We start from the raw sequence: 17,276 nt of genomic DNA, 5'->3' as shown, positions 1-17,276 counted from the left end.
TACACGCGTATTTTGCCAAAATGAGCACGTGTTTACTCCGTGTGAATGGACCCTTAGACCATAATGGGATCTGTGTGGTTTCCACTTGGCTTCCACATGAAAAATGGGTAACGGAATGGCCAGAATACAGTTGTGAACCGGACCTATTTGTGCAATAACATAAAAATCCTAAATATACCAGGGCATGAATTCCCCACTAAATGGTTTTACAGTGGTATTGCATTGAAGTTCTCAGACTTTATTTGTGCAGGTGAAGCACAAATGGTTAAAATGCTATTTGAAAGACACCAATTTCTATTAAAAAAACGCATGTGGTGTAGCGATACAGCACACTAATACAATGTGTCCACCCAGCGGCTACAGATGACTGCTGCCATTGGTCTGGCTCTCATAGCGCCTACCTTTTTATTGGCTGCTACAGGGAAAATGTATAATATTATAATATAATATTCCATTGAACTAACCATATGTGCGGGTGACCAGTATCCAGGCAATTAATCCATTATTGCCCCAACACTGTGGGTATGAGGATGTCCCAGGATAGCATGCATCTTTAGACGTTACTTACACAACAGTGTAAGGTTTGTGGGGCTCACATGTCCTGTTTCTGGCTGTTTATCAGAAATCACTCATAGACTCAAGTGTATGAGAGATCTATGAAAAACAGGTGCCAAAAGCAACGTAAAAAACAGACCTGGTTTTCCTGGTTGAGTAGATATAACCTTACTGGATCCCTCTTTGGTAAGGAAGAAGGCATATCAATGGGAAGATCAGAGGACAGCTCAGGGTGCTATATTCTCAAGATCTCTAAAACACAATGTACAACATTCCCGGCCTAAGTAGATACATAACATCAGCCTAGAAGCGCGGCTTAGATGCCCCAACTGAAGAAACTCTTCAGCTAAGCAATCTTCAGTGACAGATTTCCAAGTAGTGATGTACTGTATTTCGGTTTACAATTAACAAGTGGAAGGATGAACTTCCATGCATGATCGTGTCTGAACATAGATGTCTATTGTTAGTTCTAAATATTTTTATTCTTTAACATCCTTAGATCATTTACTACTATCAATGTAACAAATGCTTGTAAATGCAAGGCTGTCCATTAGAGGATTGGCCATGTTGTCTTTTTACCAGTACATCATTTGAGATAAGAGGTGCCAGAGGCTTCACGCCACCACTCACTTCCCCGTTCTCAAAAGGAATAGAACGCTTTGACCAGCGATGGTAACTATTGGGTTAAGTTGTGACTGTGAGATTACCTGTGCAGATAAAGCACAATGGCAGTAGAAAGCCAGTTTATTCTGCCATGTTCTGACCTTCATTTTATGGGCATTAAGTTATCCAGGGGCGATTTCTGATCATTCATTAAACCGCTGTTTGGAATCGCTCGCATATGACCATGTTACATAAACATTGGACCCTCTGAGGGCTGTATGGCAAAAGTGATTTCCTTTTTACTCTATATTATCTGAATAATGACGACAGTCCACACATTAGGGACAACACTGAACTATACATATATGTAAATGTAAGAAAAGTGTATACACAAACCAAATATATTTTTACTTAATACTTTTGAACTATGGACGGTTGTGTTAATAAACTTTATTGATCCATACAGCGCCTGGCAGCCATTTATTAATGTTATCAACTTGTTACTTAAAGGTTTTAGATGATATTTGCTTGTATGTTCCCCCATAGGTTGCAGCTGATCACTGGATCCAAGTCGTCTTTATCATCTTCTGGTAAACTTATTATTGGGAGACTCTTTCAACAAGAGATTGCCTAAAGTGGACATTCCTTTGAAGTTGGAAGTTGTCTTGTATTATGAGAAAAAATTTAAGACCCAGGAAAATATTTGTAATAAAGGTCACACCAATAGGTCCTTTAAGGACACAGGAAAGTGACTTTTTTTTTATATATATATATTTTTCTTCTCCGCCTTCCAAAATTCATAGCTTTTTTTATTCCTCTGTCAAGATACCTAAGTGAGGGCTTATTCTTTACATAGCACATTGTACTTTTATTTGGCAACATTTAGTCTTGGGGGAGCCAGGTGAAAAAACCTAAAATTCTATCAGATTTTCCTGGGTTCACTGTATTCTGACACCTATAATTTTTTTTTTACTGTTTAGTTGATAGAGATATGTAAGGGGTCTTTATTTGTGGGGCAAGCTGTAGATTTTATTTGTACCCATTTTTGGTCTTTATGACTATTTATCCCTTTTTATTGCTACTTTTTGGGGGACCAAAATTTGTGCATTGCCGTAGAGATATATCATTTTATGGCATTCACAAAATACATAACAGTATTTGTGGATTTTGTGGACATATACATACATTAGAGGGGGGGGGATACCCAACATTTTTGTTTTATTTACATTGTGTTATTTAAATTAAAAGGTGTTTTTTCCTTCTAACTTTTTTTTATACTTTTTTCTGTCTCACAAGGGGACTTAAACCTGTGATCTGCTGATCCCCAGTACAGTATACTGCGATATATCGTATTGCAGTACATTGCACATAGGCTACTTGTGTTAAATAGAGATAGGCAGCCCCTCGAACCCTGCAATTTCATTGCGGCCGATCCAAGGGGTGAAAGAGGGCGATTTAAAACCTTCTAAGCCGAGTTAAACAGGTAATTTAAGAATTTTTGTTAGAAAACCATCAGTAGTGTGTATCTTTCAAACAAGACTGTCTCCTATGGGAGGGGGGGGGGGCACCCAAGACAATTACAGATCTGTAAAACACTTGGGATCTGTAATGATGTACAAAGAAGGTCTCCAAGGCATCAATCTGACGTTGGGCAGACAACGGACTGTCTTTAAAAAACAAAACACAGTGTACATGTTCCAGGGTATATCGTTAGGTTACTTATGCGTTGCTTAAAGAGACATCACTGGGAAGTCACTCGGGGACTCCTGCCATCACAAGCGTGAAGGGATTATGAATGTTGTAGTCCCCAGCACAGCAGGTGGCCAGAAGCATCACATCACAACATGAAAGGAACAAAAGCCATTTATGATTTGTTTTTTTAAAGTTTTTTTTTAATAAATGAATTGTGACAAGTATTGCATCTTAAAAGTTATGTGAATAGAGTGCTCTGTACTGTGTGCTCTATGCCCATCACATATATGTATATTCATCATCCAGTATAAAAGAGTATATTAAAGTATACATTCAGAAATTGGACTATCCTCATATACGTTTATCTAATGTGTATGACCATGTTTAACCTCAACTCTTTGGCCAAGTCGGGATTGATCACTGCTTACGAATGTGTTGTATTCTAGGCAGCCGCTTCCTTTATGTATCTACCTGTTCCAGAGAGCGTAAGAAGAAGAACAAGGCACTGCAAGAACAATATAACTAATCTATACACAATGCATATGACTAAGGGGCATCATGACCCATCACCTCTAACATGGCCCTTCATATTCGTGACCTCTCAGATTACAATGAATGCTATAGTGCAGCTCCCATTCCCCATAAGCTCCAAAATGGCACTCTCCATGTAATTCTTTAATAGCAATGTTCTTAGCACAGAATTTGAATACACTATAAAGGAAAATGGAAAAAACGAGTCCAAATAACTCTTAATCCAGATCTAATTCGATTTGCAGTGAAGGGTTGGATTTCTGGAGGAGACCTACAGTCACGGCTCTCTGCTTGATCGCTGGCAGGTCGCTCAGAAATAAATACTGCAAATTCCTAGAAATCACAGAAATAATGTTAGTACACAAATGCAAATATAATAAGGATAAATTAATAAGTATTTTTTAAGTGCTAAGTGTGATCACAGCTTTGATAGTCTCAAGGCATGTGATTAGTAAAGATTACATGGCATTACATATATATATATATATATATATATTTATTTATTTATAATACTCATCTTCAGAGTAACATTGAAGTGCATTCATATACTGTATACTGGCATTAACAGCAAGAGTGCCATCTAGAGGCTGTAAGAAGGCATGTCAACAAACACAGCACAAATGTGCAGACTTGAAAACAGAGGACAACTCATTTGCCATAGACATATTTTACCTTCTGGTTCATACCATTGAGAAATCTCACTGGATCCTACATATAAATAACATTTACTACTACAAGCAATAAAATATCTTGAAGCCAGCCATGCTAGTGACTCACCTCAGGGAATTGAGTGAGATGACACCTTTGTCGCTCACATTGCCACAGGTGATGATTTCCAGTCTTTGCAGGCTCTTTTGTAGGTTTTCTATCTTACTTATTCTCTCCAAACAAGCATCTTCAATGTACATACACTTACATAGTTTTATCTCCTCCAGATGCTCCAGCCCATCTGAAAGGAACAAATTATTGCATGGATAGGGAACGGGAAAAATGGAAAATACTCAGCTCATTCTTCGGTGATCTTTTTTTATTACAACTCCCACCTCCATGTATATGACTACTTCAGCTCTGCCTGGATAAATCCTCCTTCGGCTTGGAGTGTAACATAGATCCATCAAAAGCAAGAATCCAGCATCGCCGTTGTAGTAAAGTTAAAACTTCTTCTTTATTATCAAATCCATTAAAAATCGTAGTGTACACGCATCATACAGAAAACGCACAGCATCAGGCTGACGCGTTTCGGAAATATCTTTCCTTTTTCAAAGCCTGATCCTGAATGGTAAGCCCTCCCCTCTTGTATACTGGGAAATCACCTGTTGTAATGCCCTACATGTGCATAACACTTGTATTACACAGGTAAGAGCTCACAAGAGGGATGATGGATTCTCACCCTGATCGTATATTGAGAACACTCCAAAAAGTTTTTTTCTCTCTGTCCGAAAAGGCACCACAATTATTGCTCTACTAATGTCACAATTATAGTTCTAGATTTCTCTTCATAGTGCAGTTCCCGACAGACGGAAATCACCCTCCAACATACAAAAAAACCCGCATATAAAAACACTTAAAAACTATTATAAACAGTAGAAAAGAAGACTACATAGATTGATCGTATATATTTCCCAATAAGTAACTTGCCTGCAAATTTTCATCACTATCAGAATAACTTCAGTGAAAAAATGGTACGCCAACAGAAAACAAACAAAATGCATACTAATGTTACCCATATTCTTTTACTGTACACAGGAACCACCACAAAAACGTTTATGGAACATCTGTTTCTTGTGAAAGATCCTGTGTTGAAATAAATAAATTTACTCCATCACTCATGGAAAGAATCCATGTTTATCCCAAGATGAGTTTCTATTGTGCCCTATATGAGTGCCAGTTTATGTGTATTATATATATATATATATATATTTTATAAATACCGCTATAACCATTTCTACCTGTTCCAAAAACCGCGCATGCTCAAATTCAGGGTGCAAGATTCCCTTAATAAAGATGGCTGTTGCTAATTCTTTAATTCTATTGCGCATGCTCAAAGGAACATCACGTGACCATCCCCTTCGCATGTCATTGGACAGGATCTAATCCATTGGAAAAGAACAAATCATCTGATCCAGGTAAGTGCTTATTTACCAGTGACAATACGAAATATTATAAGCCATTTGAGGTACATTCAGGTATGATAAATGTAGGACACATCGTTTCTATAATTCATACCTTCCGGGAAACGGATTCCAATTTTTAGAATCCAATAAACCTCCCGAATCTGTACCTGATGCTCCCAATTACCTTCTCTTCTGGGACGGGTCACTTGCTCTATACCCCTGAATCTCAAACTAGATGTGTCCTTTGCATGTTTGCTCCGAGAGTGCCTGGAAACTCCAGTACTCTTGGAACAATCATCATTGACAATGCTCCGCACGTGTTCTGACACTCGAGTTTTTAAAGATCTTCTGGTGCTTCCTACTTAGGGAATCTTGTATAACTCGCATGAGATCATATAAATTACTTGACTACTGTTACAATTGATATAACTTTTAATCTGATATTCTTGTTCACAATTTGTGTTTTTAAATGTGGAAGTCTTTGTGGCCCAATTACATACTCCACAGCGGTTATGATCGCATTTGAAAAAACCTACTGTATTGAGGCAGGTCGCAGATTCTGAATTCCTATCATCGATGAACAAACTGGGGGATATATAATTCCCAATGGTCTTTCCCCTTTTGGATACAAAATTGCATCCCTGCGAAATGATTTGTTTCAAAACCGGGTCTTAATTCAGGGTAGGAAAATTGTTTTTTATTATCTTGACTATCTCATTATATTCCAGACTATACCTAGTAGCAAAATGTACGGTTGTATTATTATTGCTCTGTTTAAACGTATGCGGTTTCCATAAGTATTGTTGGCTATATTACAGGCCCTCTTGATTGCCCATTGGGGATAGCCCCTTTGCCTCAATCTATTTTTAGTTATTTCATCCTCTTTATCGAATGCCCCAACAGTGGAACAATTCCTCTTAGCCCTTAAACACCTTTGATGGGTTTCAGTGGAGGGGGGAGTTCACATGGGTAATCTGCGATGTTACAGCTTTATCCTGATCTATCCCACACGACGTGGCAATCAGCACATTGGCATATTTTTTGTACATTCATTCTAATTTTGAACCTGATTTTAATGAATATGTAATACAGGTTGTAGAATACTTGCCCCATCACAATTTTTTTATGTTTTGCAATAGATATTATTTACAGATAAAAGGGGCACCTCGCTGGTGAACATCACGATGGCGTGGTGGGAGGAAACATGTATATAGTGATTCTAATCCATATAGGGACCATATCCATTGGTATGTTCGCTATATAGATGACTGTTTATTAATGTGGACAGGGGAAAAGGAATATATACAAAGATTTATGGAGTATTTGAATAACAACTTATATAACCTGAAATTCACCCACAATTTAGGTACCAACGTTATAAATTTTCTGGATGTTACCTTAATAGGAGATGAGGCCAGGGGCAGGGTGTTGTCCGCAAATTATCGCAAAATTGAGTCAGGCAACACTCTTTTGCATGCACAGAGCCTTCATCCCAAGCATACCAAGAAGTCCTTGCCTGTAGGTGAATTTTTGAGGGCTAAGAGGGATGCAATTTTTTATCCAATTTAAGATTTTGTCCTTCACAGTCTAAAGTCTACTGCACTACTTAAAGAAGTTACCCAGGCTAAAAATATATTTTTAAAATAGGCTGGGGGCGGTTAAAAAAAAAATAAAAAAATCATACTTACCTGTTCCAGGTGCCCCAGTGCGGTCCAGTCCTCCTGGTCTGTTGTCATCTGGCAGAAGTCCCCGCTACACGTGACCAATGTGGCCAATTAGTGGCCTCAGGAATAGACCCCAAGATGACAGAGGTAGTGACATCATGTGCCCGGACAACCCCTTTAACTTAAGTGACTAGCATAAGCCAATGCACAATATTAACAGTCACACACAGACATGAAGTGTCTCCATACTTGTATGATGTTTCTAAGACCAGCTGACAAAATAAAGATCTCCTTAACTAACAAAATGGCTGCCAGCGGGTTCAATGTACGGCTTTAGTTGCAAAGGGAAGTTCAGCTCAGGAGGTCAAGACAGTTGTGGATAACTATTACATTCAGTGAAACGTCTACCATGTTATTGGCCACTTTTCTTGACTAGTGTAGTACTTGAGTGACTTGAGTAGTATTAGTCACTACTGGATACAAAGCAATATACATTTCTTTCTATGGACACACATAACAGTTATATGATCACATCCAAGATTTCCCAAATGACAACTGTGCATTGTAAAATCCATAACGGGTCAATTGCAAGCGTAATAAAGCATCTCCTCACCTAAGTAGTCAAACCCTCTGTACATGATGCACGACTCATTGGCATCTATAGCCTGAATCTTGTATTTTCCAAGTGGCCCGGTTGGGAGTCCATTATAGTCGTGTTGCCATTTGTCAAATCCCTTATAACGTACTTTAGCACCACAGCGCAAAAGCCATTCTGATGCAGCGCGGTCAGGTCCAACTTCCTTTATGCGCTCATAATCGACCCTGCAGGGGATAAAATGTAGATAACAGTGATTTATCCCGGGCACTAGAGAGTCATATACTCAAAGAAGATCAAAATACTGTAATCCTGTAACTGTATAATGAAACCTTCTGTAACTTTCTGATATAATTTATTTTTTAATTGTCCACCATGTTTGATTTCTCTAATTGTTGTCAGTGGACACATTCGTGTTAAGTTCAAGGGAGTGAAAATCCATATACTGTATGGATGCTGTAAAATCCATATCTATATACACAGCAGACATCTATGGAACCATGGCAGACAAATGATATGTCATATAGAGAAAGCCAATGGAAAAGTGGCTGAGCATGTACGGGTCTTTCTCCATTCTGCTGTATGGAATTTATGGGGGGAAATGGATTGGCAAGTTGAATTTCTGTATGGATGGCTGCCGACTATCACTTGGCAATAAGGAGTAGGTGTTGGGAGCTCTTGGGATCCACACCCATGGATATCAGATGTTTAATCCTCTATATTTCTAATTACCCAGTGTGCTCTCAGCTGTAACTGTGTTTATCTGCCGTTGCCCTGTATCCTGGATTAAGTTTAGTGATTATAGTCTGAATAAGACTCAGATTTGATTACCTGTGTGCTCCCGATAAGAGGCCCCCGGTGTCTTATTGCTCTGAAGAAACAGACCAGGTACAGCTGTCTCTAGAGCTGAGTGACTCCAGATAAAAGATAGCAGGCGTGACCTATGCCTGAGCCGCAACCACAATAATTGTATTGTATCTCACTGTGCGTTTCATATCATGTATGGAAGACGAGGATGGAACGGCGAGTGGTTACTGAGGGTTTATCACACAAATCATCTAGGTCTTGTGTATTACAGTGACGACAAGCTGCCATCTGCCTCCATGCTTCAGCGGGACCAAACAAAAGCCTTCAGTAAGGGAGTGTTACCCGCTTCTAATTACGGTATTCCATCTTTTAAGAATTTACTTGCTCTTCATATTACAATAGGAATAAGATAGGATGGGACTTTTCTGCAAAATAAATATTAAACACTGGACAATTATCCAACATAGAGGGGGATTCCCACGAACATATCCATAGTTAAATTTGTAGACAAGTTAAACATTTTTGCAAATATAAGACAGTAAAAGTTTTTCAGAGTGTCTAACCATCTTAGTAGTGACAGCTTTGTCTTGATCAGTTGCCAATGGATATGGCTATGAATCAGGGAACTTGCCAACCGATTAACAGAAAAGATTGTGGTCACCAAAATCAGTAAGACAAAATCATTAAAACTTTCAGTTATCTATATTTGAAAACATGTTCAATTTCTCTTTCTCCACATATAAATATGGTTATGTCCGCATGAAAAAACTAATACTCTGTGTTATGCCAAGAAGTATTCCTGTCATACTCTATACCAGGGGTGCTCACACTTTTTCAACATGTGAGCTACTTTATAAACTGACCAAGGGATAAGATATACTACCCACTTCTTGTGGGCAGAGCGGAGCGTGAGAGTAGGAGACAGCTCTCCGATGTCTGCTTGTTCACAGCGCAGGCTGAGAGTCATCTCCGGACACTTGCAGGCGGGGCCGCCGCAGCTCTGACTGTGAATGAGTGCAAGGCCCTGGCCTGCAAGTGTCCAGAGATAATTCTCAGCTTGCACTGTGAACAAGCAGACACCGACGATTGACGCATACGTCCTTCGCGATGAACGGTAGATCGCGATTGACGTATTGGACCCCTGCTCTATACCCTTGGGACCTACACGGGCCATAACTCAATGGTGGATTTCATGAAGACTGCCATTTCCTACACCTTTCTTAAAGGGATTCTATCATTAAAATTCCCTTTTTTAATTAAGTACATGTAGGAGTAGCCTTAAGAAATACTATTCTTCACTTACCTTTATTATTCTGATCTGAGACGCCGTTCCTGAGGAATTTATTCTTTCTTCCATATGTAAAAGAGTTTTCAGACAGCACTGGGGGCACCCCCTGTACTGCATGAAAACTCTCCAGCGACGCCTCTGTCTTTTTCTCTGGATAGCCTCTTCTCTTGCACTCCCATCGCGTCTTCATCTAAAAGTGCTGACTGCGCATGGCCATCGGCCATTTTCCTGAGGCCTCTCCCGTTTGGCCACAGGAAAATGGCCGATGAACATGTGCCTTCGGTGCAGTTGGCCATTTTCCTGTGTCCGAAACACGAGTGAATGCACTCTTGCCGGAAGAAGAAGCAGGAGGATGCGTGCGGCTGTAGAAGAAGAAGGGTGTCGCTGGAGAGTCTTCAGGCAGCGCAGGGGATGCCCCCTGTACTGTCCGAAAACTCATTTGCATACGGAGAAAACCGGGAATATCACCAGAACAGCGGCACAGAGAAGAATTCTAAAGGTAGGGGAAGAATAGCCTTTCTTAAGGCTATTCCAATGTGGTAGTAATGAAAAAAGGGATTCTAATGATGGAATACCTTTAACCAATTTCCCTACTAACTCAAATCTAGAGATCTCTTGTCTCTTATGACAGGCCAAGGTGTCCCTGACCCACCTTACTCTGTCCACTGTCTTAAAAAGTGTCAAGTTGGACAGAAAAACAGCATCTGCAACAGCAATTGTATCTTCGCTGCAAATTGGGACTGTATTCCAAAGATGTGCCACTTCTATGCCAACTTTCTGTACTTATTATCCTACAATATTAGTTTTTTTGCCCAGAGTGATCCTTTAAAGGTAAGCTAAAGCTGCAATGAAGATTCTTCAGTCCAAGATATTATGGGTCACTGAAGTTATGCGGCGTTCACACTTGCGTTGCTGTCCGCCATTTGTGATTCCGCCTAATTCCTTGGAAAAACGGTATAGAGACAGCTTGCTGGCAGTAACTTTAAAAATGCAATCATTTCAATTGATTTTTAAAGCAAACCGCTGGTATCCGTATGCAGCCTCTCCACTTTTCAAGATTTCATGGCCCTTGTCTGACACCGATTCTTTAAAAGGGGTTGCATGTCTGGGATGCTTCTCTTTCCCCCATTTTTACTCCCTTCTGGTTACACCATGTTAGTGATGAACCCCAGTTTTTTGCTCCCCTTTCTCTCTTCTTCCACTTACCATACTACAATGTGGTATTTTTTTCTGTATTCAGCTATTGTTCACCTATGTGAAGAATGTGGGTCCTCTGACATGTCTGAAGAGAGAGCGGCAATATCCAGTTGGACAATCATTGGAGAGATGGCTGCACATATGCAGGCCTCTCTCCATTCTGGTGTATGGGACATAGGGTAACAGGGAGGCAAGCATACTCGGCTTGTCAGCATAGTTCCTATTAAAGTAAATGAGCACAAAAAAAAAAATAACCTCCAAGAAAGAAAACAGTAAATTGGAGCTTGGTCCTGAGCTAATACAATGCCTTACATTTGCTTCATTTTCTTATTATTTGCAACTATCCACCAAAACTGATATTATGGTACAATGGGGCAGATTTATTAAAAATGGTCTAAAAGCAAAACTCTCTTAGTTGCACATAGCAACCAATCACAGCACAGCTTGCATTTATTATGCTGCTCCTGAAAATGAAAGCTGTGCTGTGATTGGATGCTATGGGCAATGAGTCCAATTCTGCCTACCTGTTAAATACGGCATTCAGCCAGCCCCAGAAGTATCTGCAACCAGGTGAAGACGGAAGTCGCTTCTTAATAAGTAGAGATGGCCGCACAAACTGAGTGAATATCATAGTGAGGATCCTAGAACAGACAAAACAAGATGATAAGAGCCTTATAAGCTAGTAGAGCAGACAACAACTTGTGGTTCTCCAGAATAGGAAACTACAACTCCCAGCAGATGCAGTCAGTCGTAGCACGTAGAATTCGTGAATGGCCTAGCTGTGGGCCAATTGATGTGTGATCTATAGGGATCTAACCCCTCACTAGTGGGCCAATGGAGCTCACTGGGCAGCCGCTTTACTACAGTAACCAATGATGCACGTCCTTGTGGATCTGACTGTGTGTGGTACACAAGCTCAACCCACTGATATCACATTCACTGCATTTATAGACTAGTCGTGTTAAATCCCAGACAATGTCTGTAGCCCCTTCCAGCCAATGCGATTTTCCATTTTTTTTTTTTAGTTTTTTTTTTCTTGCTAGCTTCAAAAAGCCATATATTTTTTTTATTTTTCCATTTATACATCTGGTTGAGGGCTTACTTTCTGAGGGACAAGTTGGATTTTCTACTGTAATGGCACCAATTATTACTCCATAAAATAAAATGTATTGCAAAACAGTCAAAATAAAAACCCCAAAACACTGCTGCAGTACCCACAAAGGCACAATGTCAGGAGCTGCGGAAACATCTGGTCTCTGATGGTCCAAATGGGTGGAACTGTGGCTTTTTAAAATTCATGACCTATGTTAATAAAAGGCCATCAATTGTTAAAAGCTGGATAACCCCTTTAACCCATTCCCACTGGTGGCATTTTTCGATTTTCAATTCTGACTCCCCGCTTTCCAAACCCCATAACTTTTTATTTTCCAGTTGACAGAACCATATGAGGGCTTATTGTTTATAGGACAATTTGTTCTTTATAATGTATATATAATATATAATCTAGTTTTATTTACATTTTAACAAAAATCCCAACTTTGAAAACAAATTTTTTTGTTAGTTTGCCATATTTTGACATCCGTAACACTTTATATTTCTGTATTTTTGGTTATACCATTTTGAGGTATGTCTATTGCTTTGATCACTTTTTGTTAAAATTTTTATCAGAGGTGAAAAAGCGAAAAAAAAAATGGTTCAGCACTTTGATTTTTTTTTCCTAGTTTCAGTTTTATATGTATTCTAGGAAAAAGCTTGAACCTGCAATCATTTAATTGCAAGTTCCATAGACTGCAATACAATTACACTATGTGATCAAAAGTATCCGGACACCTGGCTGAAAATGACTTACAAGTTTGTGGCGCCCTCCATCGGTAATGCTGGAATTCAATATGGCGTTGGCCCACCCTTAGCCTTGATGACAGCTTCCACTCTCGCAGGCATACGTTCAATCAGGTGCTGGAAGGTTTCTTGGGGAATGGCAGCCTATTCTTCATGGAGTGCTGCACTGAGGAGAGGTATCGATGTAGGTCGGTGAGGCCTGGCACGAAGTTGGCGTTTCAAAACATCCCAAAGGTGTTCTATAGGATTCAAGTCAGGACTCTGTGCAGGCCAGTCCATTACAGAGATGTTCTTGTTGTGTAACCACTCCGCCACAGGCCGTGCAGTATGAACAGATGCTCGATCGTGTTGAAAGTTGCAATCGCCATCCCTGAATTGCTCTTCAACAGTGGGAAGCAAGAAGGCATTTAAAACATCAATGTAGGCCTGTGCTGTGATAGTGCCACGCAAAACAACAAGGGGTGCAAGCCCCCTCCATGAAAAACACGACCACACCATAACACCACCGCCTCCGAATTTTACTGTTGGCACTACACATGCTGGCAGATGACGTTCACCGGGCATTTGCCATACCCACATCCTGCCATTGGATCGCCACATTGTGTACCGCGATTCGTCACTCCACACGTTTTTCCACTTTTCAATCGTCCAATGTTCACGCCTCTTACACCAAGCAAGGCGTCGTTTGGCATTGACCTGCGTGATGTGTGGCACCCAATCACCTGACCACGTTCAAAGTCTGTGAGTTCCGCGGAGTGCCCCATTCTGCTCTCTCACAATGTCTAATGTCTACTGAGGTCGTTGATATGGAGTACCTGGCTGTAGGTGGCAGCACAATGCAACTAATATGAAAAACGTATGTTTTTGGGGGTGTCTGGATACTTTTGATCACATAGTGTATATTGCCGTCTATGAGAGATTTGCGGCATTACTATAGAGGCTGTAGCTGTGTCGTCTTTAAACACCTGGCATTCACTGTAATAGTATGGTGGATGTCAGGAATAGGTTAAAGAGTTTTACCATGCTTAGTAATTGAGGGACTTATCCTTAGGATAGATCATCATATAAGGATCAGTGGGGGTCTGATACTAGGCTCACTGCAGAATAGATGTTTGTAGAGACCACAGCATTCTGGTGAGCGATGCAGCCTCTTTAGAGAAAGCGAAGCGCAGTGCTGTATATTTGTATAGTAGCTCTGCACCTTCACTTGAACAGGACTGAACTGCGAACAGGTCATGTGGCTGATGGCCTGTGAACGAGAAATGGGACTCAGCATAAAGCTGGTTCCACTTCAAATAGCTATTCCGCTTGGGTCCCAGATATTGGATGCCACTGATCTTCAATTTACCTTTGCTAAGATTAGTTCATATATTAATAAGTCCCAGAAAACACCTTTAAGTTTTGTGTACGAAACTCCTTTATTGTTTGTACTTGTCTACAGGGAACATAAGGTATATGAAATCACAGTGCCATCTCATGGTCAAATACAATTGCATGTTAAAGAAGTTAGAAAACGGAAACTTTTGAGTGCAGCTTGTCACCATAGAAAATTTTATAATAATACATCCGTTCAGGCATGTGAAATCACCTGGAGGTCCTGGGAATCACAAGGTTTTTGTGCATCCCCCCCCCAACTTACTGCTGCCTTTTACCTGATCTGAAGACTGGGCACCCAGCAGAAAATCATGTTAACATATGAAACGGAGCATTCTGAAACACAATTTTTACCCTTGTAGCCCCCATTGTTTACATTCCTTGTTCTGTAGGAAGAGGGGGGTCACACCGATAGAAAGATGAGGAGGGAACCGCCACACAGCATACTCATGGATTCACCCCCTATGTCCTGTCCTGTGTGCTGAAGCATGGCACAGCAAAACTTACAACATATGTAGTTATCCATGTCAAACTGCACACGACACCCCCAGTTTGTAGTACTGTGGTAACCTTCTACACAACAGATGCCAAGTACACAGTCTGACCAATTTCTAGATTAAGAGTATCAAATATACTTATAGAGAAGTCTAGGCTGGATGTTAGGAATGGTGGCCGAACATGCTGCTGCTCTGATCAATGGCTGGTAAACCTGCGACTATTACATTAGAGATCTCCTCCATATAGCTTCACCTATACATAAAAGACAGCACAACAAAGACAGTAAACAGAGAAATATGATCGTATATAGATATGGGATTAGCCATATAAATAGATTGGTCTGTAAGGCTATGTAGTCAAAAACAGCAAGCCCAATACCAACTGTGCAAGGGATCACATCACCAGGTAATATGATACGTGACACTGTTCCCAATGTGGTGCCCGTGAGCGTTCAAACAAAATGAGCTCCACTGTATGTAACTGCTGAAAAAAAGGTCCATATTGGGTGCTGCACTGTCAGCTTCACTGCTCTGAGCTCCATAGATCTGGGGTTATAGCCAAAACATGTAAAACCCACAGATCACTATACTATTACTATTTAGGGAGTAGGTATATACTTAGCCTCTCTTCTTTACACAACTCACACCCCTTGAAAAGGCCAATCTCCTTTTGCGGCAACATGCTGTTAACATATCACTCTGTGAAGAACTTTCCCAGGTGGATTCTCTGTCTCAAGTATATTTCCAGAAGGGAAATTAAGCAGCGAATTTTCCCTGAAAAGCCACCCCGAATTGGATGGATCGCCAAGGGTCTCCAATAGCTATTAACCTTTAATTTTCAGAAGCTGAAATCCACGGATAAACCCGCCCTTACTGGCAACTGCTGAGGCCCCTGATATCATGCGAGCCTCTCTGCTCTGAGCATGTGATTCTGGACCAGTATGCAATACACTAAAGTTCCTGCCACTAAATATCTCCCTTCTAGCTAATGTGTAGCTCACTCCCTGTTCCTAGGAAGTCCTGTCCATAGCTGCAAGTTGGGTTCAAAGCGAATAAGGGAGGAGGGTCTGTAATGTCTTGACACTAATATATATATATATATATATATATATATATATATATATATATATAGGGCTGGATAGTTTGGATTTACTCACTAAAAAGAGAAGACTCTTTTTGCTCCTGAAGGGCTACGTATAAATTATTACTGTCTACGATGTATAGACAATCACATACCCTTATCCACTCCTCTGTTTAATCTAATGGTATGAGCCCTGGCTGCTGCCATCCACAGGATTTCATAATATTAGGTTAAAAGATTGAGTGGCCCATTTTGAGGTGGGGTTTGCCATGTAGGGACATGGTTATCCAACTATAGTCCAGGTGTAGCTATTAAAGAGGTTGTCCCATCACAAGGATGCTATCTATACTGCTAGTTTATGTGGATTTAAGACTTTTCCTAAATGCATTGCTTTATCAAAACTGATATCTTAATTTATTCACTTCATTGTTTACACTGCGTTTCTATGGCCCTTGGGATTATCTGCTCATTTGTCAAGTGATGTAGCTGCCTGCTCTCAGGAGGGAGGGGCTGGGAGCAACTCTGAGCTGTTTGTGTCTTTTAAGTAGCGGAGCTTCTCAGATAGGGGAGGTGGGAGCTCCGGGATTTCTGAGCACTTATCAGTCGGTTTAATTGAATTTGTCTGATAAGGGCTGAGATAGGGAGCCCATTACCTCTGTATGTAATGCAAACTGACTCAAATCCAGCTCTGCTACATCAGCTTCACACTGTGGTCATTCATTTACAACCAATCCCGTGCAAGTGAAACCCCGCCCACCTATGTGCCGAGAAAAGCAGGAAGTGAAGAGAGCACAACAGCATGCATGTTAGTGAACAAGCGTCATGGGAATACCCCTTTAAGGGGGTATGGCTAAGCGAACTTTCAGCTCTTTTTAGCTGCATCATGCCTGAATGTATTTGCCCTGTATTTACAATTAAGATAAGATAAGGGAAAAAGCCGAGCTGAAGAAATCTGCATCTCCCTCCCACTGTAATGATCAGGAGGCGGATTAAGGGGGTACAAGTCCTCAAACTCTGCAGTAATACCTTCATGTGAACATACCCTAAGGCACGTTTTGCTTGGACTATTTTCCATGCAGCTCCTCCCATAACCAATAGAGTACACCGTGCCACATGCAGAACTGACCAGATTCTGTATACTATAGACGACTGACACACGGCACATACAGTAATATACACTACAGATAATGTGACCAGAGCGGCCATTACCAGCCCCTGCACAGCTACAATGACAGCCTCACCTCCAGCAGTATCGGACATATAGTCTAGTGATCGCCACGCCCACTGCCCTTTCACCCCTGTCCTAGGGCGCCCTCTAGACGATGTTTTCTTCCTGGTCTTATGCTATTGGCCGGTGAATCTACCCAATCCTATTCCTATTGGCTGGAGCGTGCAGTCTGTGTTTATCTCTCTAGAATCCTCTGATTGGCTGAGAATGC

General features: G+C 40.7%; 1 protein-coding gene across 3 annotated transcripts; it reads right to left on the bottom strand.

The window, feature by feature from the left end:
- Positions 1-3,069: 3,069 nt before the first annotated feature.
- Positions 3,070-17,138, bottom strand: DMAC2L (distal membrane arm assembly component 2 like). 3 transcript variants are annotated; one of them, XM_075280699.1, is made up of 5 exons: positions 17,079-17,138; positions 11,571-11,687; positions 7,773-7,981; positions 4,159-4,330; positions 3,070-3,714 (listed from the first exon to the last, which is right to left on the bottom strand). In XM_075280699.1, the coding sequence occupies exons 2-5, from the start codon at positions 11,675-11,677 to the stop codon at positions 3,600-3,602; spliced, it is 603 nt and encodes a 200-aa protein (XP_075136800.1). In that variant the 5' UTR covers positions 11,678-11,687; positions 17,079-17,138; the 3' UTR covers positions 3,070-3,599. The 3 variants fall into 3 exon arrangements, with proteins under 3 accessions (XP_075136800.1, XP_075136798.1, XP_075136799.1); XM_075280697.1 differs by lacking the exon at positions 17,079-17,138 and adding an exon at positions 16,880-17,046; XM_075280698.1 differs by lacking the exon at positions 17,079-17,138 and adding an exon at positions 12,896-13,237.
- Between the last annotated feature and the right edge of the window lie 138 nt (positions 17,139-17,276).

This window comes from Leptodactylus fuscus, chromosome 7, assembly GCF_031893055.1.
Source record: "Leptodactylus fuscus isolate aLepFus1 chromosome 7, aLepFus1.hap2, whole genome shotgun sequence".
Taxonomy (NCBI): Eukaryota; Metazoa; Chordata; class Amphibia; order Anura; family Leptodactylidae; genus Leptodactylus; species Leptodactylus fuscus.
Note: the sequence above shows the minus strand (reverse complement) of the source record. Positions and strands in the feature narration are given on the sequence as shown.

Coding starts and splice junctions, on each gene's coding strand:
- DMAC2L (XM_075280697.1), bottom strand. CDS start 17,043: ATGGCCGCTCTGGTCACATTATCTGTAGTGTATATTACTGTATGTGCC. Junction 11,688..16,879: donor CAAGCAAAACGTGCCTTAGG/GTATGTTCACAT, acceptor TGTCTGTTCTAG/GATCCTCACTATGATATTCA. Junction 4,331..7,772: donor CAGAGGGTTTGACTACTTAG/GTGAGGAGATGC, acceptor TGTTCCTTTCAG/ATGGGCTGGAGCATCTGGAG.